This window comes from Leptinotarsa decemlineata, unplaced genomic scaffold (assembly GCF_025532065.1).
Source record: "Leptinotarsa decemlineata unplaced genomic scaffold, Ldec_3_MD MMD2_tig00000008_RagTag_RagTag, whole genome shotgun sequence".
In the NCBI taxonomy this organism is placed as follows: domain Eukaryota; kingdom Metazoa; phylum Arthropoda; class Insecta; order Coleoptera; family Chrysomelidae; genus Leptinotarsa; species Leptinotarsa decemlineata.
Window position 1 is genome coordinate 812,799 of NW_027412537.1, and position 26,238 is coordinate 839,036.

General features: G+C 33.1%; 1 protein-coding gene across 1 annotated transcript in view; it reads right to left on the reverse strand.

The window, feature by feature from the left end:
* LOC111507688 (cdc42 homolog) overlaps positions 1-26,238 on the reverse strand; it is a 106,277-nt gene that overhangs the window by 18,124 nt on the left and 61,915 nt on the right. Inside the window, exon 2 of the mRNA XM_023163039.2 lies at positions 7,767-7,825. Coding sequence (XP_023018807.1) covers positions 7,767-7,825 — 59 coding nt within the window. The remainder of the gene's footprint in view (positions 1-7,766; positions 7,826-26,238) is intronic.

Here is a 26,238-nt window from a genome sequence, read left to right on the forward strand (position 1 = left end):
TGCAATATCAGCAAAGCAATATATTGGATTCTTGGTTTTTTCGATTATGTCGTTGACATACAATAAAAAGAAGGTTGGAGACAATATGGATCCCTGGAAACACCAGCGTTGATGGTAAAAGTATTCCAGAGATGTCCATCGATGGCCATTTGCAGGGAGCTTTCTATCAGGAAGCTGGAGAGCCAAACACAAAAATGATCTGACAAGCCATAGCATCGAAGTTTGGCCAGCAAACTCTCATGCAACACATGGTCAATCGCCTTAGAAATATCAAGCGCAACAGCTCTTGACTCTCCATGTTTCTCGATTGCGTTATTCCAAATATGGGTGACATACGATAAAAGGTCGTCTGTTGATTTTTGTTTTCGAAAGCCGTATTGATGATCGCTCAAGATGTTAAAACCTTTCAAATATTTAAGGATATGGGTGGTTTGCGGCTTTCTTCATGATTTTTGATATCACTGATAACAAAGCGACTGCTCTATTGTTATTTGGAAGACTTTTCTTGCCCTTTTTGGGAATAGGCTGAACGCGAGCTATCTTCCCCTTTCTTACAGATTGAAAAGTCTGCAAAATACTGGTGCGAGTTCATTTGCGCACTATTTAAGAACGATGACGGACTTTATCAGGTACGGACGCCTAATTGAGATTGAGCTGTTTCAAAATTCACCTGAGTAGACGTTGCCGAACAGTAATTTTTCGGCATTTTGAATAGTAGATTAGCTTTTTCTTTGCTTTTTCTATGGCTATTGTTGCAATTGAACCATCCGCTCGCGTTAGTGGTGGGATTGTGGATTTTGTTAAGAAATGATTAACAGCTTTAGCTCCCGACTAGAAAGGTCTCGACCCAATAGGATTGCCAAACAGTTTATCCCTAATTCTTTGATTATGAAGTTATTTGCTTTCAATTATCCTAAGTTTGCAGTAAATGCGAGCATCAACAAACATAGTAGGGTTTTTGACACTGGGATTTTTGCGCCACTGGGATTTTTGCGCCACTGCTGGACGACGAGATTTTTGGAGGTGATAACTTGCTCGCAAATTTTGTTGAACCAATGTTTTCCGTTAGAAGTTTGTTTCATTGAAAAGGGAATATATGCAGCCATGGTACAGGCACCGCTCTAAGAACGACTTAAAGATTTTCCTGTAGTGCTTGTTTTGTCCTTGAAAAAAAATATGATAGAATAACTTTCATGACTTCTGAAACACAAGTTGATGGATCTTTAGTGTCTATGTAATGCACTATTCAAAATGAAAGAGGCGCGTTTTTCTTTAAAAACCATCTAAAGTTCACAAAATGTTTAACTAAATATATCAAACTACCCTGCTGGATATATTGTGCCGTGAGAAGGGCACAATTAACGTTATCTTCTCTAATAATAGTTCGACTTTGTAGTAGCTACACTAATAAATCATCATTATTTAAGACGACTCCTCGGTTTATTATGTTTTCAGAAATACTCCTGGATCCCCGCACCTTACATCGTTTGTCAACAAAGAAACAATAACACCGTGCATCCTTATAACAATGTGGTAATATCCTTAATTTACATAAGTCATTTCAATAAAGCACTTACGTAGCAGTTTTTATCTCGATACGGCGGCGCTAACAAAACGCCAAGATAAGGAAATAGCTACTCAAGTACTTTTGCAGTTTCTACCAAGTGTATCAAAAATATAAAAGTGCACTTGAAACATAAACCTTTAAAAAGCAATTACAAAAATGAAATGAAATAATGTTTAAAGATGACCTTTTTTTTAATCACCCCCACGATCAAGAACATAGTTCGTCGGCGTCGTCCGATCATATTGATAGAATTGTTCATCGAAAGACGCATATTCAAAATTATCAAGAGTCAAATACCAGTAATGTTGTTTCTGCATTGATAACAACGGAAACAATAACTCGAGCATTACGACCGTTATCTCATCGCCTTTGATCATGTCCACCGCAGTAGTAGACGAAACGTCAGGTATAAAAATCTATAGACCACGGTCGTGAAAGTGAAAAGTAAACCGTCTCTACAATGGGGCGACAACAATTTGCAATACTACAAAAAAATTAGATGAAAAATTGATAAAATCTGTTTTGAAAGAAAAATAAAAAATCATGTATCAATAAATGGTTCTTTCTACAAAACAGTAAAACTACAACAACCACCAATACAACAACCATCGACACCTTTCACAACTAAAGTCATACCATATATACCAGAACTATTTCAAAAGATTCAACAAATTGATAACGGCTACAATGTTCTTGTAGAACAAAAAAATACTCCTAGATCTATACACACAAATACGAAACAGCACAGAAAAAACCTTGTAACTTGTAAAAGTTATTCGTATATTGGTGAAACAATGAGGCCGTTAAGAGTACGTGGGAATGAACATCAAGATTACAACAGAAATAGAAAATTAACAGAATCCAAACTGTCAAAACATTTTTTGAAATCGGAATGAAGTACGTGAGTTGAAGAATAAACAGCTTATCATCAGGGTAAACTAGAAGTTTGTGTTTTCTAAACCTGTGTGTTTTCTAAACCTACATTACATTTTTTTTAGATTGAGGAAGGAGAAATGTCCAAAAAATGTCAATAAAAATCGTATGCTTCAAAAATTCTAGGACATAGCTTGAAAAATTAATATCGTTATCCGTTAGTTCTGCAAAACTTTATTTTCGTTGAGAAACACCCAATTATTATTATTGTTATAAAAAGCAGTCCTGAAATGTGGGAATATTAAAATGACCCTAGCAGTTTTTGGCTTTCTTCTGCCACATATTGCTCTAAGTAAATTCAGTCGAATCTAGTCCTTCGAATTCCCATCCTCTTCGAAGTTCCAAATTTTGTGATGTTGGGATCTCCAACAAATCAAGCTACTTCATGAAGAATCCAGTAGAAGCATGGTATGATCAAGGTTGAAAACCCACGAATATGGTCAATGTTCGAAAGATGACCTGATTTGACTTCAAAAAAGAGTAAACGTAACAGTAAACAGTAAATTTGTACATATGGATGAAAAAATTGGTCAACGTTTTTTCTCACATGGGTTTGGTAGAAAACGAAAAGGCCTAAACGTATTACATATAGATATGATATCCTACTACAAACTAATCAAAAATGAATCTAAATAACATTCTATATACAATCGGCGAAGTGAATAACCAACAGCGATCAGTTACTACCAAAGACAGCTGCATTTTAATTAAGACAGTGTCTGTTAGCACAGTTACTATGCAACGATACATGTCCCACGTGTGAACAATAATGTCGATGAAGTAATAATTCATCTAAATAAACATCAGAAGATGAAAAAGTTTTCATGAATATTTGGAATATTGTAGTGTCAAAAAATTAGTTCGTCAATTTTTAAATCTGATTGCTATTATGAAAAAACACAAAAAATTTAGTTTTTTGTGGAGGTATCATAGTGCATGGATCTTCATTAACCCCAGAATCCCAATAAGTGTGATATACAGGGTGTTAATTAAGTATGTACCATAAATTTAACATACGATTCTTTAGGTAATTATAAGACGAAATGTTCATATAAACATGGGTCCGCAAATCCTTCGTTCTCAAGATACAGGGTGTTAAAATAAAAATAAAAAAGTTATTCGTAAATATCTTAAATATCCTTTACCTAATTTTGTTGTAATTTGGAAATGGTATTTATAAAATTAAGGAGCTAATTTAACCCGAACGTGATTCAATGTATTGAGTCCAGTGGCGTCTCGAGCGGGATTTGAACGAATATTTTTGACTTAAAAATGTATGCCACTCACTTTCGTCCAATTTTTATTATTTCTTTGGATTGAGCAATTAGAAATACAACTTTTTGGTCTCTTGAATTTTTTTCGTATCTTGCTTAGTTTTTAAGAAAAAAAAGTCGACCTAATTGCATATCCCTGGACCTCACAAGGAATGATATGGGGAATTAAAAGTTTCTTTTGGAAATTATTATTTTTACAATTTGTCATTACTAATTATGTAACAATAACAAATATTATGTTTATAACAATTATAAATTAAAAGCTTATAAAGTTGACAACAACTGTCAAGTTGTTAATTAAATGCTGCAATCGTATTCCAAGGCAACCCTTGATTATAATTTATGGTATTTTCAGAAGAGTGCGAAATTCAATGATGCGGCGGCTAGACGGTTGTATTGAAGCCAAAGGAGGCCACTTCCAACACTTAATTTAGTGCAATTCGTTAGTCTAGATGTTAATATTATTTAATATTTGTTGTTAATGTTACATAATTAGTAATGGAAAATTGTAAAAATAATAATTTCCAAAGGAAACATTCAATTCCCCATATTATTCCTTGTGAGGTCCAGGGATACGCAATTAGGTCGACTTTTATTTTCTTAAAAACTAAACAAGATACGAAAAAAATTCAAAAGACAAAAAAGTTGTATTTCTAATTGCCTAATACAAATAAATAATAAAAATTGCACAAAAGCCAGTGGCGTACATTTTTAAGTCATTAATATTCGTTCAAATCCCGCTCGAGACGCCACTGGACTTAATAAACTGAATCCCGTTCGGGCTGAATTAGCTCCTTGATGTTATAAATATCACTGCCAAATTACAACGAAATTAGGTAAAGGATATTTAGGATATTTAGGAATAACTTTTTTTTAACACCCTGTATCTTGAGAACGAAGGATTTGCGGACCCAAGTTTAGATAAACATTTCGTCTTAAAATTACCTAAAGAATCGTCTGTTAAATTTATGGTACATACTTAATTAACACCCTGTATAAATTTAATAATAAATATTATGATATTATACTACTATCATATATTATACTAGATTTGTTCTGGTTCTACGAAAGTCAGGTGTTAGGACGTCAGGATCATGCACAGTTGATACAGAGCGTTCTAGTTTATTGCGAATAAGTTCGGATTGATGAATCTTCCCGAATAGTTCTTGCTCTCAAGGCTGAATTGTTGAGAACTGTTCCCGTTTCTCATGCGCATTCATGTGAAAATTTATTTGGGCTATTTTCTAGGATGTTTTTTTTTATTTATTTGATTTAAATAATTGATGATTGAGGTTAGATGACATTTGAACTGACTACAAGGATACGCTACATAACAAATTGGACATGATCAACAGTATTTTCTTGTCTTCGTCTCCTCATATATACGATAGGTGGCACAGTGGTCTTCTCAAATTGCGTTCTGGTTCAACGAAGTGTCCGAGACTATTTCGGACTGTTTGAGATTTTTTGATTGTACGCATCATGTCTTGCCAAACAGCTTCGAATGTTAGAACCAGAACAACTTTTGATCACATTGCACTAACCGTATCTCTGTATATTGCACTCTTTTAGTTGAATTACTAAACAAAATGATTTTTGGAACAGTTGCTTCACTCAGGCAACTTCTGTAAGGAGTCTACATGAGTAGTTTTTTTAAGGAAATTGGGATGAGATTTATTCGCTAATTTATTTTGCTTCAACACACCTTTATAATTGACAGATTGTAATTGAGATTGCCAGAAAACTCAAACCAGGATTCCTGGTCCAGAAATATAAATATTAGATCAGATTATTACTTCTAGTTGCTAGTTTTGCAAGCTAGCAACTAGATGACACCGGGACTCGAAGGCTAAACCAGACAGCGCTATTTCGATCTTCTTTCTGGAACAACCCTGAGTAAGTACTGGTACTGATGACTTCCCTTACGTATACGTAATCTATGGGATCTACAGAAAATTCCAAACACAAATATCAAAAACAAACGAAACATCCAATGGCACTTCATTGCAAAGCGAAACTTCGGCATCGCTCGCCGAATTGAAATGATTGCAGCTCTTACTGCAAATGGAAGATGATACAAGAGCCCCAAAATTGCACTCATATCTTTATAGTCAAGAATGCAGCAGAAATACATTTTTAAAGAGTATTAACTGTCAAACCTTGATAGTTTTCAATAAATTGATGGATGTAGCCGTTACTACGTGGAACGAAAGCATAATGAAGAAAAGAGAAATGAAACTTTCTATGTTTTTTTACCACTTTTATTTGTAACTAACGTTCTGTCTGTAGAGTAGGGGGGGTGAGTGTAAGCCCATGCACTTAGGCCACATATGACCCATTGTAGATCCTCCCGAGGAGTTGTCCTCCTAGGTCATCGTCCATCCTGTCCTTTCCAGGAAGGTGGAAAGGTCGCTGGGAAACATCTCCTTTATATCGGCAGGTGTAGGCCAAGACTCACCGAACACACACTCTCTTATTGACAATAACTCCGGGCACTCGCACAGGACATGCCTGACAGTCTCATCTTCCTGTTCACACATCCTGCATAGAGGTGTGTCCACTCGCCCCATATTATGTAGGTATTTTCTTAGCTGACAGTGGCCAGTCAGAAATCCTACTGTAAGGCGTAGATTTTTCCTGGTCATCGCCAGATATTTTTTCGGCGCCAGCTTCCCAGGGTCGCCCAAGGTGATCCTGGCAAGATTACATCCTTTGATTTCATCCCATCTCTTTAAGGATTGAGCATGGGTGTAACATTTGACTAGTTCCGCAATTGTCGAAGTCATCAGGACGTGGGTGCCACTGGGTCCTAAAATTCTTAGTTCAGCCGCTTCCTTGACTAAAGAGTCGGCAATGCGATTACCTTTGCTCCTGTTGTGCCCTTTAACCCACCTCAGGATAATGTTATTATCTACCGAGGCTTTGGCTAAATCTTGGTGGCACTCTAGTACTAGCCCTGAAGTAACACGCTGTCTGTTCAAGGCTAATAGTGCTTGTCTGCTATCAGTGCAGATTGTTATGTTTTTGCCAGAAATTCTTTTCTTGGTTATTTCTTTTGTGGCGATTGAGATACCAGCAAGTTCTGTTTGGGCCACGCTGGTATTTCTTCCCATTCCCCACTCAATCCTTAGGCTTAGTGATCTGGAGTACACTCCACATCCTGAGCCTTCTTTAGTTTTTGAGCCGTCTGTACGGACATTTTTAAACTCATACAATATTGTATAAATTTGAAAATGTCCTTATAGGACGAAACTGCAGTAACGTTAGTTACAAATAAAAGTGGTAATAAACATAGAAAGTTTCATTTCTCTTTTCTTCACTTGATAGTTTTCTTATCCAACACCAAACACCGCTGTTTTGCTACGCTTAACCACCAAACTGTCCTGATATGAACAATCTTAAACGAAGAGGTCCCATTACGAAGACGCTATCTATCCTTGACATTCCGGGATTACCTATGCTACTAACCCAGGACATTGCTGTCCAATTTCAAGCTTCGTTTAGATGTAAAACTTCTATTCGGTGAAAATCTGCAGTGTCAGATAAGTGGGCTGGCATCAGCGAATGAATATTTTGTATTTTTGAAAAGGTCGTTATAATATATTAGAATAAGCGAAGATGGATCTCTGAGTAACAAACACTACCTCTGATAGTCAGGCTCTAATTTTTGCTTGATTACGCTGAAAAATAATACTATACTTTGTATGTATCGTAGCTTCAGGCAAAGGCCCGGCCAGTCATTGTATTGAATAAACTCACAGGAATGATGAAAAATGTACTGTACAAACTAAAGTACAAACTATAAAAATAAGCCTCCAAAATTTGTCTATTGGGAGTTTTTACTTGAACGGAATGTTTCTTGTAGATAAGGGGAACACGGGGGTGGGTCAGGCATAGAAGACTAAATTTTTATTGAACTCTTTCTTACAAAATGTAAAGCAAAAAGCATCGATTGAAGCTAAACAATAAGTAAGAAATAAGCGTTAAATTACCTCTCCAGCTGTATCACAGAGCTCTACCCTGGTTGGCTTTCCATCCACCAGAACGTCAACTGAAACAAACAAAAGAAAGTAAGTTGATGACACTGCGGTTGATTCACTGGAGCGCAAAGAGCGTATCTCGGTGAAAGACAAAGGTCGGGTTTTAAAAGCAGAGGCGTAGAAGGCAGTATTCCTAGAAGATACTATGAAATTTTTCTTTATACGAAAATGCAAACCGATACGTAATAGAGGTAAGCAATTGAACAAATTTGACGGGTTTTTAATAGGGTGTGCAAATTCAGGATGTTTTCCAGATTTTATGAAAATGATATGATTGAAGGTAGAGGTAACAGTTCCATGCACTTCTTACTTAATGAATTATATACTGTTTAAATATTCACGGGAAGTTATACTGGATATCTGTTTTGAACTGATGAAATCTGACAGTTTCCTATATCTATTGTCCTGATTCACTGGAAGAATTACCAGAGAATCGAGCATTAATGATTGTTACAAACAAAATTCTAAAATTTCTCAGTTTAGAGAAAGTACCGCTATGCATTGAAAATATATCAATTCCTAACTCTTTCAAGAATAATGTAAAAGATGTATTGTATGAAACACCATTTTACTCTTCAGATGAATATTACCCGTCGAATTGGGAATCATAGATATTCTCTATTTCACATTACCTGTACTACTCATTTCACACCTCATAAGTCTACTGTGATATTCAATTTCATACGTATAATCAATTGTGGAATTTTAATCTTTTTCTTTTCATTTTGTGACCATTTCCATACTTTTATTTAAGTCTCAGGAAATGAAGAATTATTGTCATTATTTTTATCAAGTTATATGCGAGTGCTCTAAACCACAAAATGACTGCAAGGCTGATTTATCACCGCATGAAAGAAATCATGTCTGATATATATTCCAAATATACCTGATGAATAAATAATAACTAATATCTAAGATTTTAACAAAACATTCTGTCTAACCTAAGTAAGAGAGATAATGTTTGAAAAATGTTTTCAAATGAATAACTATACTGATTGATGTGTTCATTTCTAGAAAATTTCAGTAGATACACCATGGTAATTTCACGTTTGTTTGAAGGTGGTTGACACTATGGTAATTTCAGTTTCATTTTCAACAATATTTTTTAACTTTTTTTAATATAATGTTGCATATTCACCACCTTTCCAGCAGTTGAATGAAACAAATACCTTCCAGAATCCATACAATATTGATCATTTGAAACGAATAAGGAAAAATTTTCCGAGATTGAGACAGTTCATATCTTAAATGAACTGTAGATATTTTATTACTTTAGGCAATTCAACATTATATTTCTAGCTATCTACACTTCTCAAATATAGGCGTGGTAGGATTTGAACTATCTATTGTACTTTCGCTGCATAACAATTCGATATGTATCTTCTTCTGCTTTCAATTGAGGCTGAAGCTTTTCGTGTGTGAAAGACGTCAAACAATATATCATTATCAGAGAGAACAAAATCCGAGCTGATAGGCCCTGGTAAAATAGGGCTTGAAGAAGCAAACATTTTGTCTGCAACTGCGGGAGACACCATTAGTGGTATATGCCTTGACTGTGAGGACGAAGTCGTAGTCTCAGCAACGACTAATCGATAGTTGATCTGTAAACGTCCCTCATGTCTATTGAGTTCGCTATCGATGCTGAAGGTATGATTTTTGAAAGCTTCTAAAAAAAATGTCAGTAACGGCATTACTTTCCTGAATAAACTTATGAAGAAATAACTGATTAGTAAAGAAAAACCTTCAACTGTTTTAAATCGACACCTTTTAATGCCCGTTATAAATATTATTGAGATTTCTATAAAATAACTTTTCTGCATTTCTGCATTGAATCAGTATTGCCATTTGGAAGTTCTCAACAGTAAAGTGGTCATATGATGAAAAACCCTCAACATAACGAATTTTCTCTTTATATATTATGTTCTTACAGTCATCTATCACGACATGTGGCCATTTAGAACAAGTAATAAAGAAAAATTTTAGAAAAACCTATGGTGAAGAGCCTATGAAGTAGAAACACGTTTTGCGTTTTCATAAAACTGTTTAGTAAAAATCTCACAATATTGTAATTATTCTGAAGCCGGCCCTGGCCGTTATCTCATCCACATTGCGATCGACAAACCGCAACGACAATTCTAGATGAGTGCCGAAAAGACGAGAGAGATCTGCAGTGATCGTTGCCGCTATATAAAGTGAATCGTGCGTTCGAAATAAATCGAACTGTAAAGATAAATTAAGCGTTAGTGTCGAACATAAATTAGTTGTGAAAGTGAAATATTGTTAAAAATAAATTTGCTTAAGACAGTTGATTCTTTAATTCATTACAATATGTTTCTTGAATAAATAACCATTAGATTCTGTTAGAATTTCCACGTATATTTCGTAAAACATAACCTTTGGTTGATTTTTATGACTCAGTCTTCAGAAGGACTTTGTAATCGAATAATTTCATTTGAACATGTTATGATTTATAAAATAAAGATGGATGAAGTGATTGCATGTTAACAATAAATATCGAAGGTTAGTTATAAACTATGTTTTTTTATTAGACCCACCCGAAGAAGCCATTATATGGCGAAACACGTGTTGCGTTTTCGTAAAATCGTTTAGTGGAAATCTCACAATAAAGTGTTTTTTGAATACGTCAGACATCTTAGAATGTTAGAATTTGCAAAGTTTGTTTTCGATTCGATGACTGCGAGATTGAAGGATTATGGATAAGGTTCATTGGACGAAATTCTCCTTCATGCGAATATTTCTATTTCCAAATATAATCATCATTTAAACATTGTTTCGTTCGGCTTCAGTAAGTTTTATTTTCTCCTAATCGTGAAAGATTACACCGCAATTTTACTGAATTGTGTTTAATGTGAATACGAGTTATATCTGTAAGTTCTGAAAATTGTATATTGCATAAGGTATTTAGGTAAATCAAGGAGTAGCTGCTTTGCTAGTTAAATTTCCTATCCCAGAGTTTTCCTTAAATATGTTTGTCAAATCAATAATCAAGGACTAGTGGAAATATGTGCTTGTAGCGATTTATTTTTTATGTGCTTTCATTGCAAAGTTTCGAAAGCAACTTGTAAATAAGCTGAAAAAAAAGTACCACATATAAGTAACAACGTGAGTATTAAAGAACTCGACAGTTCCACAGCGTAGACAAAAATAATTTTCAATAAATCACCAGTAATTTATACATGATTACATGAATATTAAACTGTCATCAAAATCCACATCCACTACGTCTGTAAATAGTTACAAGCAAATACTGTAATCGTTAGAAATAATGACGTAGAAAATTGTCCAGAATAATCCTCACATGTGAAATTTCTGAGCTGAATTGTTTCGAAACAGAAAAGAAAATATTGTTTGAAATATTCTTCTAGCGAAGTAATCTTTCTCTTTCATTTCTCTTGTGCCAGAGGCTACTATTACAAAATAAATGCTGAATCGACATATAGAAAGAAACAGTCATCAGGTTTCTATAGTCAAATTCAATTTATAAATTCTGGGAAGAAACCTCAAAAGTCAGCGCCTGCGGATTATGATCAGAGGCGTGCATTCAAAAGTATGAAACCCTTCATTCGATTGAAAAAAAATAATATTTCGACGTGATTTCTGGCGAATTATTCACAAATGTTAATTTCATGAAAAGAAAAATGTCTTCTATATAGTATTTCAAAGGGAGTTGGCGCATTGACCATTGAACTAGTGATGTTTCACAGCATATTAATTTTGTCAACAAAAAAAAGCAACTGCTATAAAAATCCATAGCCTTGTGTTAAAAATGCTAAAAACATCATTTATAATCTATGTCACTTGATTTATCTTTATACCTGATCCATGCACAAAAAATCAAGACAACATTATTCCCTTGAATATCTTAAATAAGTATTTAAATAAAACTTTGACGATGAAGAGTACAAGTTTTCATAGGTAAAGGACAATCAATCCTGAAAAATAACTATCACCGTTCACCAACAACGTTGTTATACAAGAATGGTTTTGAAAAATTATTGAAGTATGCAGCAGGATTATGAATAAAAAGCAGTTTCAATTCAAGAGATAACATTAACACTGAAGACAGTGAATCGAATTCGTAAGAAAACGCAAAAGAAACACATGTATTCATTATTTGTTTCTTGGGAATTCCAACTTTTTAACTCGAAATCCAAAACAAGTACTGTCATATCTTGGTTGGTGAAACGCGCTTCGAGAAGAGTATGCAATTCTGGTGTTTGGGCAAAGTGCTTTTTTCAGATTTATTCTACGCCAGAGATACCAGTTTTACCTTTTTTTAAAAAAGTTACATTTCAATCTCGAAATTGCGGCTTTAAACACGAAATTTCTAGGTTAAAGTCGTGATTTCGAGTTCAAAAGTCAGGATTTTAAAGAAACAAGTGAAAAAATATGTGGCGCTTCTGTAAAATCGACTATCAACCACAAATTATATAGTGACAGTTACTCAGATGTCTCCAATGAGGACAGATATGTCCTACATTCAGATAAAAATCTATAATTATATACAATGAACGGTTCATTTCAGCTTCCTAAGCTATGGTAAACCCTACGGGTTTATAAAAGACATCTTATTTTGAAAGATAAACAGCAAAAGTGAATTCAATTAATGACTGTTCAATAAACTTCCTTCGATGAAGAATTGTCCTCATCATCTTCACTCAGAAAAATAAATTTCCAATTGAAATTCTAGACATACCTCCGCGGACAATTTAATGTCAGACGCTGTTAGTAATTACATTCAAATAACAAGCAATTCTGACTCTAAAGTCAAAGTGAAAGTAAATTAATGTACAACTATAAACCGAGAATTCATTTTCATGTAGACTTTAGATGAAACTATGATTTCCTAATAATTTTTCCTTGAATCCATCAAGAATATATGAAATAGAATAGTGAATTTTTCTACTTCGGACTTCCATTGTCTAATATAATATGATTCGAATCATATTAGAACTATTAAAATTCACCATGAAACATTGTATTTAGTTGTTTCATTGTGTTTCCATAATAATCCCTATTTTTTTTAATGTTCAATTCGAAAAAAATATTGAACAATTTTGATAAATACATGTTTTTTATAATATAAAACAAATTTTTTTGACAAAAATAATTTATGTAGATTTTCCGTCCAAGACAGATATGACGCTTTTTCAAATCTATCTGAAAACATAAAGAATTTACGTATTGATATTTATGTCCTTTCTCGTTGTTTGTTCTGTTCTTGGTTCAATGCTTCACAAATTGACCTGAGAAATATCACCTCAGACATATTACCTCAAACTGTATAAACCTTCAGGTGCCCTCTGAAAAAACAATATCTATTCAGTAGTTTTGTTATTATTTCCAGCAATTTCTTCAACTCTTTCCTCAGACGTTCCCTTTGTAAAGGTTTACGAATGTGTACTCCAAGGTGTATTTTCCAGTTCTCTAAATATTTCTCGCTGATCCATTTCCTGATGTGATCATAGATTTTGATAACCACACAGTTGGTTCAGACCCAATTTTGAGCTGATTGTCCGTGTGTGACATGCATACATACATCAGTTTTTTCGTTGCTTGTGATTCTTGATTATTTATTTCTCTTTATCAGTTGCGTAAATTGTTCATGATATTCTTGGACCAGTCTTATGTTCCTCTTGGACTCATCAAAGCCCCAAATGCCTGGATATTTGTAAGAATATTTTTCCATTCAAATATTTTAATATGAATAATCATTTTTGTTAAATGTTAAATAGGAAAGACTGTGCTGCATTATCTGCGCTGTCACCCCACTATTGCCATTCAGCTACTTCTTTTAGATGTTTCATTAACCGAATGTTTTTAGATATTCTCCTATTACGAGCAATTCCCTGTCATTCATGTTTCTTATTGTGATAGTTCGGAGCCCCTATTAAGCCGACATCAGCCTATCATTTTAGTCTACTTCCAAATGTTTTGCTCATCATTCAACAGAATACCTAGCTTCAAGCAAGCAAAACCCTACCAAAGAAAATACATTTTCAAAATCAGATTTGGGCTCAATTTAGTCTCCTATTTCCCTTGTGACCGATTTTCCAAGTATTGTGTTTTTTTAATCAATGAACTGTACTAGTTTCACCAAATCGAAATTTTTCACTTCTGAATTTGTATTGAATTTAGAATCGATCATTATAATATTCTCCAAGTATGAATTGAATTTATAAGTGATTTTTTTTATCTGCGGATTCTGCTAGATTAGATTCATTGTCTGCTTGTTTTTTTCGTTGCGAAAGCTCTATTCAAAATTTCTCCTCGAGTTTCATTTATAAGCTGAACACTATTCATGGACGCCACTGTATGCAAATTAACCTGCCATATTCTCTCGCTAAGCGGTTTAAAAGTTCCGTAGCTTGAACGTGGTGGTTACTTTCACATCATCCAAGGCTTATCTTTATTCAGTCATTTCAAGAGCGGTGCACTTCTGATTCACTTTTATTCACTTAAATATCAAATAGAAATTAAAGTTAATCACCAATCTAGGATATCTTGCGGTCGATTTACATCATAGTTTACAGTTGGAATAATTAGTCTGGACCGCGTCACGGATAAACTAAAACAACACTGTTAATTTTCCTCATTTCGTTGAGTGTTCGTTATCAGAAAAATGAAATAGTATTTCAGACACCGAATTTTGAAATCCTCAAAAGTGTATGTTACAAAATTCCACCTATAATAGTGATTATAAACAATATTCGATGCATTCCTGAAAAATTATCAGGATGAATATTTTTTTGTCTCGTTCAGAATAGACAAAGAACGGCCTTCTAGATATTGAGTTAGACATGTATCATTTCAAAAGTGACACCTACAGATTGAAATTCATAGAAAATAAGCTGACTGACTTAAAGTAAGATAAATCTCACCAAAAAATGGTACATTTTGTTCACAATCTACAATCACATATATGTTTTTTTGCAAATACCGAGATGACGTACATTTATCCTAGATGGATCATTAATGATAATAAAAAAAATCATCCTTGAGGGTTATGGAAAAGTATAGCATGATATCGGTATGAAATTCGAAATAGACGAAAGTGAGGACTACGGAAAGGATGTGCAGCTCGAAGACTGAAGCATTTTGCAACTTCTCGATGCCGGAAAGACGTGCACTTACCTTGGGGTGGAACAACGCCACTCACAAGAGGAAACAGCAGTCAAGAATTCTCTCCGCGGCAAATATCAGCACAAATTCTGACAAATCTATTCATCTGAACGGTCGGGGTTGAATAAAGTTGTGCTACAAGATGTTTGTTTCCATTTTACTCGACTCCTTTGGAATAATTAAATGGACTCGGAAGGAGCTGTATCAACTCGACGTGTAGACCCGAAAAATGATACATCTCCATAGGAGTTTGCAACTCAAATCGTCTAATTCATGGTTGTACTTTTCCAGGCAACAGAGCAGCGGCGGACTTTTGAGTTTGGGGTGTCTACATCACAGAATTGTTCTGGATGGAGCCAGTAAAGTCATCAAGAGTTCGAATTCACTTATCTGCCTGGTCTGTGACCATGACAGAGCAGGAATTGAAGAATTTTTTCAGAAGTGGACTTGGTTTAGTTTTCGACACTGAACTGAATCTGATATAGTTCTTCTAGAACACCAGAGCAAAACAATATTCGTAGAGAAGCTTCCAGCTCCGGGTGAAACGAAAATCATCAGAAAATAGAAGGAAACAGAGTGAAATATCGAGATTTTCTTTTCGAACTCCGCAGACTCTATATATACAGACCACTGTTAGAATGGTTGTTCTGATTATATTGGAGTTCTTGGTGGAATGATGTCCCTTCCCACTCCCCAATCTCAATATCATGCCGGCATGCCGCACTAAGACTGAAATCTTAGTCGGAAAAATGTAGAAGGCTGTCATTGGACCCAATGATCACTCACTCCACGGTGTGGGAAGTGGTCATTGGTTGATGATGCTGGCGCGCCCTCCCGAATTTGCCGGGGCTTAGATGACGTGGCCCGACTAGCTCAAACTTTGGTAAAAAAAATCGCCTGTATTCATATATATATATATATATATATATATTAATCAGTAGTCTGAGATTTTTGTGATTTTCAGAATCAAACCTCCATTTAGAACTAGTTGAAATTGAATTTCATTGTGATAGAATCAAATCCACCTGCAAAATGTTCATTAATTGAATATACCTGGCCGATACTTGATGAAAATCCATATTAAAAAAACTAATCAATACAGTTTATTGTATGATTTTCACTATAAAAGGGTTTTGCAGGTAAAAATAGTGAGGTATATTTACAGGTATACTTTTGTTTGTTTGTTTGTTGTTTTGTATTGTTATTATTAATGAATTCAAACCTGACCTTTCCGGTAGATTTATTATTTAGGTAGGCGGATAAGTCCTAGGTTAGAGTATAAAATGGTGTAATTCAGAAGTAACTCTCAGTTTATGCTTGAGGAAGCTACTGTATAGCGAACACGTGTCGCGGTTTTTGTAAAACCCTTTTATAGAGAAAATCATACAATAAACTGTATTGATTAATTTTTTTTTAATTTTTATTCCATAGTCATGAATTTGCCACATGGTGAAGGCAAACAAAAATTATTTTGGAGATAATGATTATTCCAAAGACTATTCAAAAAATTGATAACAAAACCAAACCACAATCACAATTACCGCAAACGCAACAACTACAAATCAATACTATTCAACATATACAAGTCCCTTTTTTGAAATGAGTTTCTTTAGTTTCCTGGTCTATCTGAAAAGATGAAAGACAATGAACCAATACAATTCATGTGTTTAACATCTTGTGTCAAACATATATACTGATGAAACTGAAAAACTCTTGAAGCAAGAAAATCATAACACCAGAATATTATAACAAGGCGGGGTATCAAAAAATCCAAATTATCCGAGCATATTTTGACAAGAGATGGTGCACATATGATAAACTGGGACAACGCCAAACTTCTGATGACAGAACCCAACGAAACTGAAAGAAAACTGAAAGAAACATCTTGTATAACGTTGAACGGAAATGAGGAAAGAAATTGAACTGGAAAAATTTCATAGAAAGTGATATATTCAACATCCAGTATACTGCATGCAAAAATTGTCATTCGATTTCGAAAGATTTTTCATTCGACATTTACATATTTGTGTGCGATTTCAATCGGTTCTCTTATCAGGATTCGAGAAAAGAAACAAATGAAGTTCTCGAAACGTCATCCAAAGAGAATATTTTCTTCAACGAAAGTCATTTTTTGTGGAGGAAAAAATCAGTTTTTTATCGACCTTTTTTGGGTAATTGTTACCTTCCACAACCTGAAAAACAAAAATTATAATGGAGAACTTTATACAACTGTAGAAGGGCAAACTTTTTAGTTTACCCCGATAAGTTACTGCGTAAAAATCAAAGTATTTTTCACAAAGAAAAATCTTCTATTTATCAGTAACTTGTCGTATTTAACAATTTTGCCTATCAAAAAAATTATTAAGAAATAATACTTATCTTTTACGTTTCGGAGGCCAAAATCTGCCTCCGTCTTCAGAAATGGATAAAAAAATTCTTTACTTCTTCGACTGATGTCAAAGAAGTTTTGAAATATGAAATTATAATTTCATATTTCGAATATGAAATTATAATTTCGTATATATTCGTATATTTCGTATATATTCGAATTTTCTCCATTATAATTTTTATATTTTTCAGATTGTGGAAGGTAACAATTACCCAAAAAAGGTCGATAAAAAACAGAATGTTTTCATTGAAAATTCATATATTTTTTGGTTTTCGAAGCACTTAGCAAAATTAATAAGTGTTAATACAGACAAGTTGGATAAACCTTTCTGAGTTTTATTCGTTTCAAAAAGTATTTTCATTTTGAGCACTCTTTTCAATATATCAGGTTTTTATTGAGAAGGAACCTTCCTCAAAATTGGGCCTATTGTAGGCATTTTCTAGAATCTCATCGGTAAAAATCAAGATGGAAGTGAAGTGAAAAGTAAAATGACTACTACTTTCATCCGATGGAAAGTAGGATTGAAAATACATTTTTTCAATGTCATTAAAATTGATAGCGATTATTTTCAATCCTCTTTTCGAAGAGGTCGGTGTTTTTAACATAAACGTGGTGACGGACTTGGAAAAACATAAAATTTTGAATTTTCAAGACAAACGTAGATTAATTCAAGTACAGACAAAACTATAGAATCGTATTGGAATATGAAAAAAATTGATTTTTTCGATAATCACGAAACTAACTTCTAAATTTGGCAACAGAAACTTGCAAAATTTCAACTTCTTTCCATGATAGCATACTATGTAAATATTTTTCAGCTCTCTGAAAGAACTAAGAATATAATAATTATGTTATCAGAAAAAACTTTTCCGGACAGGTTTTGGATCACATCGAAATCCTCTTTTCTATTTCAATTTGTACACCAAAATATTCATTATATAAGCCATCCATTCATAGAAATCGCTACTCAGCGTAAAAAAATGAAAGAGTATCAAAATAAAATTCTGCTAAGAATATTCATTTCGATTCTCAAATTTGAATTTGATATCAACACAATTCAATAACTTGTTCAGCGTTTCCTATTAATGCGTGACACACAGTTTATAATTTTTTGTTTCTTGTGGATGTTCTACACATTTTATAATATAATTTTTATTGATATTAATGATATATATATTAATGGACAGTGTGGATCTTTTATAAACGATAATCACTAAAGAAGTTTCATCAAGTTAACTTTGACTTCTATCGTACAAACCTATCAAATGATACAAAGTCATAACTCAATAAAATCAAGTTACTTTCGAACATTAAAACGATATTCATTTTCTACTCCACTCAATTAGTCAGTCAACGTCTAGATGGAACTGGACTAGTATTTATAATCGAAGTCGTCTAGCATACAAGTAATAATGGTTGAGATAACAGTGTTAATGGCTGGCATTTAAGACTCTCCTCTAGAACTTTCACAAAGATCCTGATGATCAATAAACAACAAGTTATTTATTATTTCATTACATCAGATCGTACGGTGTTCTTCTTTTGAAAGCCATTTGGCAATTTAATCCAGTTTCATTCAATGTGAGAATATTGATTCCGTTTCTGGAAAAATATTTATGAATAATAAAAATTTTTACTTTATCGAATTAGGAAGAGAAACAATTCTGACAATAAAAAATAGTAAAAGAGAACAATAAAAACATGCCCTCAAACCAGAAACTGAAACGTAAATTTAAATAAAATCGAAAAAAAATTTTTTTCTTTCTATTCCTCCTTCATCTTACAAAAATATGTGCATATAGGTACGTTTCTTTGGGATATGAACTGAATGAAAGAGCCCTTTCGAAACAAATACTTTCACATTAACACTGAATTCTACTAAAGGAAACACTCTTTCGAAACAGCTACTTTCATATGAGTATTCAGTTTGTATCCCAAATATTCATTATGAAGTTCAAACAGAAAACATTCACATGAACGCCACACAATATAATATATGAAAAGCATTGATATAAAATGTCACTAACATGGAACTCGATCATCTTTAATGATCGATGGAGTACAAAGTGAATGAAAGAAAAATGCTTTCTAAGTGATGCAATGTTCATGTGAAAGTAGTTATATTGAAAGAGTCCTTTCTTCCAGTTTATATTTGAAAAAACTTATATTTTCAACTAGGTCGGTTTCTTCCTTTATTTGGAAATTTTCCATACTTTTTCGTATGAAGATGGAAAAGTAGAAAACGAAAAAGTTTTTTTCCTAAAAAATCAATCTCTCCTAAAAAACAATACCTTTTAAAAAAATTATCTGTAACTGATAACGCAGAAATGAATGTTACAAGTTCAGACTTTCATTGCCTGAAGTAGTCATTACAGGTCCCAAATCTATGGAAGTAGAAATGGTATAAAATTCTATCAAATATTGAAATAGTTGAAAATACTAAAAATGGTAGGATAGAAATATTCGGTTGAGTTAGTTAAAACAAATAGTACAAAAAATATGAAAGAATGTCGTAAAATAATAAATTCGAACTCAAAAAAAGATTTTGAAGTAAGTGAATTCAAGACGTATTTATTGTTTTTTTTTTCACAATCGCCTATTGGTGATAACTGGACTATTCCTGATAGTCGAGACAAAGTAGACTGTTTTCGCTTCCTTCCGACAGGAAGGAACACTGGTTGAAGAGTAGTTCAGAAAAGCTGTTTATATGTTGTCCCATGATACATTCAGTCAAGTCGATGTGGTTGCGGGTATTTTTTATCATTCATCTTGATTATTTCATTTCACCGTATTTTTATTTCACTTTTTTATTGTTTGTATATAATTGACATTCCACTTATTGTTTAATCCACTATCAATTTATTTTTATTCTAGAATAATTTGGTTTCTTTAGAAATTAGCGTTCCAACAAATTTTTCTATTCCTTTTTGGGTAATTTTTTTACAAAAGTTTTGTTTTTAACTAACACAAGTGAATATTTCGATTCGAATATTTTCATATTTTCAATAATTTTAACATTGGATTCATTTTTATTTCATTATCTTCCATAGATTTCGAACCTTCAACATTATTATAGACAATGGAAGATCGACTTCATCATATTGTCAAACTGTTTCAAACAAATATTGATATTTTTCTTTTTATAACAGGATTGAGGAATAAATGTTATAATAAAAAATCAAGTTTACCATGTCCACAATTCCCACACAATATTAATACAACCGTGTTAGGAATCACACGTTGAAAGGTAAGACCTCGTTAGTCCTTAGCTCGCACAAGTTTCTCAACTTCTGAGAGTTGTCATTCGTATGGGGGCGACAGCTGATTAACGGAAAAAACAGATTCCAAACAGTTTTTTTTAAACAGCTATAGTGGAAGAAAGCAAATTTACTAGCTGGGAAATTTGAATCTCACTCCACAGATGACTTCCAAAGGCAAATATCACTCACTCTCCTTCCCACTGTTCAATCCACAAGACCAGATATTACTTTTCAACAGCGCATTAATGCTGAAACAGTTCATCATGGAAAAATCTCTTGATGAAGTGCCTGAATAAGTATCTAATGAAGTACCGACATGTTTTTCATACAGTCAGAGGTCAATCTATAACAAAAAGTGAAAGAAAAAAAGCTATATAACTATAGGCCCACTTTCAGTATTATTGGTCATATAAAAGATCGTGGAGAAAGCTGTAAATTAACCCATTTTTAAATAATTAGACAGCTGCAACATTTTAACCGATCACCAATATGGTTTCTGAAAGCAAAGAACAACAGACAAGCTTGTTCCATGTGTTTACTCACCTTTGAAATAATACAATCGAGAACTAGGAGAATCTCGACCTGTTGCGCTCGATATTTTCAAGTTATTTGACCGTGTCTGACATGACAGTTCAAATCAAACTCTGATGTTAGAGCTTTTCTGACCCCCATTGTTTATGGTCCTCCAGCTTCTTCAAAGACCTTACAGGAAGTGGAGGTAGATGATTTTATCTCAGATATCATTGTCCCGAGAAACTTTAGATACTTAATAAAGATCAAATCATACTTTTTCACCTCTGAGCAAATTCTGATTTTAACCAGGAAAGAATAATTTGCCTAATTGAAGACTAGCATAGGCAGCCTTGATAACCTAAAACATCTCATTTCTACTGACTGACTTATTCAGTCAAAGACAGTTGAGTCCAACAATGCATTCGTAGTTCAGGCTAGGATTCCTGATGAGATTTATGGCAGGTCGGTGTCGAATCACATGTTTCGTTTTTGGGCTATCTTGCAGTGAAAGCTGCAGAGACAAAACGCAAGACGAATACCGTTCGGCCGTCAATTTCACAGCTTTTGCCTTTGTACGAACAGCCTTCATGAACCTCATTTGTTTACTATAAGTAGATATTCGGGGTTCAAGTCGTCAATTACAACTATTGTGACACTAGAGTCACTAGATTGTCGTTCTATTCTCTTGATTTTGCCATGATCAACATTGACTCTCACATAGAATCTGCAAAACAGTCGAATGTCAAGACCAGAGTGTAATGAGTACTGGGTACTGGGATTGAAATACTACTGTCGGAGAGCCAAGGAGTTGGGTATTACCAAATGAATATTAGCACCAAATGATCGAACATTTTTGACTAATATCAATATCATCATGAAGCTATTATTCCTCGATGTATGCAACCCCAAAATCTTGGTTTTTTTTGTGAAAATAGGTTAAAACACTAGTAGGTATATAAATCTGTCACTGGAGTATTTACTTCAAGTCAATAACTTTTTATTGGTTTTCATAACAAATGAGCGAAGACAGAATATTGGAATATTGATAATTTCAAAGATTCAATTTACTATTTCTTTCGATATAATTCAGATTACGTATTTCACCTTGAAAGTTTCTAACAGTATATTGCAAAATAACAGTTACATTACCTCCTGATAAATAACTAATGAACCAATAATACATTTGGAAGGCAATTTAGAGTGACATACAGGTCACTCAACTATGTAACCAACACTGAGTTTTTTCTATAATTATGGGAAGTTTATTCGTAGTTGTCAATTTTGGGTTTTATAATGAAAAAAAACACCACTACTACTATGAAGTGCTTTGAAAATGAAAATAATTAGATGTCCTAACCATCAACCTTACGGTTGTTTCTTCCACAGGTGTGTTATAGGCGAGTTCATCAAGAATGTATAATTTAGATAGTCATTTTTAGAAATCACATCACAGCCACAGTTAACATACCATTCAGAGAAGTATATTTCCATTTGAAAACCATTTATTTTTAAGTATATAAACTCAGTTTATAATAAAGGTTGTTACTGGTACTGATTCTAGCAATTTTCCCTGCTTATTGGACTCATTTCAATTGCTTTTTCAGTAAATAACATTCATCTGAAGGTGGTTGACAATGTTTCGTGGTGTATTTCATCAGTTCGGACTTTCATCCTCTAATATAATATAAATTGATTTGAAATCCCTGGAAAAAATCGAAAAAACTAACCTAAAATAACGATTTTATTAAACAAAAAACTGAAATTACAAAGAAGTAACATACAAGCAGCAACCAAAAAAATGAAAAATTGAAATATTAATAAAAGGCCGAAGACAATCGTCTTCGGGTGATAACAGTTATCACCCGAAGACGATCGAAACGTCGAGATGTAACTTGGTTTGGAATCTTAATTTTTATTTTTCATTTCTTGTTAATAATATTTTTTAATTTTCAGCTTTTATTAATATTTCAATTTTTTATTTTTTTGGTTGTTGCTTGTATGTTATTTCTTTGTAATTTCAGTTTTTGTTTAATTTAATGTTTTTAATTTTTTTCAGGGATTTCAAATCAATTTATATTATATTAGTATTATACAATGGAAGTCCGAACTAATAAAATACAAATAACATTCAGATATTGTTAATTACAGTCGCATGAAAATAATATTACAGTTCATATAATAATATAATCTAAGTACTCAAATGAGCAATACTTTTTCAATTGAATAGAAATGGCCGATACTTGACGATAATTCATAATAAAAAACTAATTAATAGAGTTTATTGTATGATTTCCACTATAAAGGGTTTCATAAAAACCGCGACACGTGTTTCGCTATACAATAGCTTTCTCAACTGTAAAATAATTATTTTACGCAACACGTGTCGCGGTTTTTATGAAACCCTTTATAGTGGAAATCATACAATAAACTGTATTAACGAGTTTTAAGCGTAAAATGATTATTTTACGCATGAGGAAGCTATTGTATAGCGAAACATGTGTCATGGTTTGAAACCGTTTATAGTGGAAATCATACAATAAACTGTAATAATGAGTTTCAATACTTTTTCACTCATCTTCATTTACTCATCATCTTTGTGCAATGATATTCATGCAAAATTAGAATGACACAAAAAATCGATAACAAGCATCAAGTCACATAGATATTTGTCGAAATAAAATAAACCACCTCTCATAAAATTGCTTATCAAAAATCAATTCTCTAACTTCTGTAAAAAAATGTATAGTATATTCGTGTTTTCAACTGATAAGGATTATCAAATACTTGTAATATTTAACATTGAACCTTCACAATATTACCTGTATATTTCTGTTTACTTTCCATTATTTAACATCAATACGGGACCAGCCAGCATGGTGAAACGGTTAGACGAAAGGTTGCTGTTACACTTCATCGTTATTGCTTCATAAAACAAGAGTCAGAGTCGCATAACGATCTTTTGAATTACTAAGAAAAACATGAATTCAGAAATGTAACAGCGATCGTTACATGTGAAATAAGCACTAAAAGCGCTGCGCTGATGAGCTTAATTATTTATTCCGGTGAAAAAGTTGGCAGCATTGAAATAATGGTGCTATATTTGAGTGAATCATGTCATAAAACTTTCATATATTCGTTTTTACATATTCTTCTTCATTACTGAACAATACCTGTTCGACTTACTAGTCATTACTAATAATTGAATATTAATAGCAGAATGTTATTTATTTTCTTTAATATTAGTTTAGACATATACTATACAGTGTAACACACTCAATGATGCACTGTTTGGAACCTTTGGTGTAGTAATGAATATTACTGGAGTTTTTTCCCAACACCAAATAGTTATTTTTAACACCTCGACACGTGTTTCGATCACCAAGTGATCATCTTCAAAGAGGAAGATTAAAACTAAGGACTAGAGCGAGCTAATCCTATTTATGCTATAAAGGTAACTCATACAGGTAAACCATCCATGCGTACCAATCTAAATTAATTTTACAATTTTGCCTTATCTACTATTTTACAATATATGTTTATATAAAACAATTTTCAGCTATATAAAAATTAATTTTACAATATTGTTATTCGAATATCGAATATCGTTATTCGAATAACGATGACGGACCTATACCAAAGAGCATACTATATAGCTTGTTAAAATAAAATAAAATAATGTTGTTGGGTTCACTGATTACTACATAAGGACAAATTGCAAAAATAAATTTGGATAGGCAATATTGTGAAATTAATTTTTATATAGCTGAAAATTGTTTTATATAAACATATATTGTAAAATAATAGATAAGGCAAAATTGTAAAATTAATTTAGGTTGGTATGCCTGGATGGTTTACCTGTATGAGTTACCTTTATAGCATAAATAGGATTAGCTTGCTCACGTCCTTAGTTTTAATCTTCCTCTTTGAAGATGATCACTTGGTGATCGAAACACGTGTCGAGGTGTTAAAAATAACGAGTTGGTGTTGGGAAAAAACTCCAGTAATATTTAACACACTCAAGATAAAGAATCCCTGTATTTTAGTCACTTTTGAAAGCAGAGATTTGATTTTTGGTACTGGCGTACACCTTCATGGGCCGCACTTTTCGCAATCCTTAGCCCGAGTCACAGCCTACCCAGCTTACTGTGATCCCGCGAATATGGCAAAATTTCGATATTTTGCTTCGCGTTGATGATACCGAAATAAGTTTTGCGAAAAAGTTGTTTGGAAATCAATTTTGACTCTACATAACGAATTTCAACCCAAAATTCGAAATTTGATTTTTTTTGTAATTTTCATATTCAAGTCTGATCTTCAATTAATGACAGATAGATAATTTATTGGTGTTTTATACATTCATCAGTATTAACACAAGTCAATACATACGTATTAATAAAATTAGCATATGTCAGGCATCTATTAATACTTACATAAACAACAGATGCCTACAATTCATAAAATAAGGTTTTTTTATAAAAAATATTTATATCTTATAAGTACATCTGTTATGTCGACGATGGTTGGGAATAAGAAGGTACAGAAATGATAAAACAGTCAAAATCCATGATATAAATGTATTCATAATGAATATTAGGTTTTTCATGCTTATTCCTACATTATAACGAATTTATTATTTTCGTAGCTTATTTAGAACCATTAATTGAAAATAGGACTTGAATATGGAATTTGAATCTTACGTTGGAATTCGAGATGTAGGGTCAAAATCAATTTCCAAGCAACTTTTTCAAATAACTTATTTCGGGTATCATCAACGCCAAGCAAAATATCTAGAATTTGTCTTTTCGCAGGAACGCAGTACGCTGGGTGACGCTGCCGTCACTAGGGCTAAGTATTGCGAAAAGTGCGGCCCATGAAGCTCTATGCCTGTACCAAAAATGAAGTATCTGCTTTCAAAAATGACTGAAATTCAGGGGTGCCTTCATCTCAAGTTTGTTACATTATAGATCGCATTAGTGAACACATCGAACTGTTGACTAATTCTATTAAAAAATCAGTAATGTATTCATACATTCTTTTTTTACTTAAAATTTCATAGACCATCTCTAGTTCCAATCATCAAAAATATCAGACTGCTTTGTAGAGTCATTAATCTCTGTAT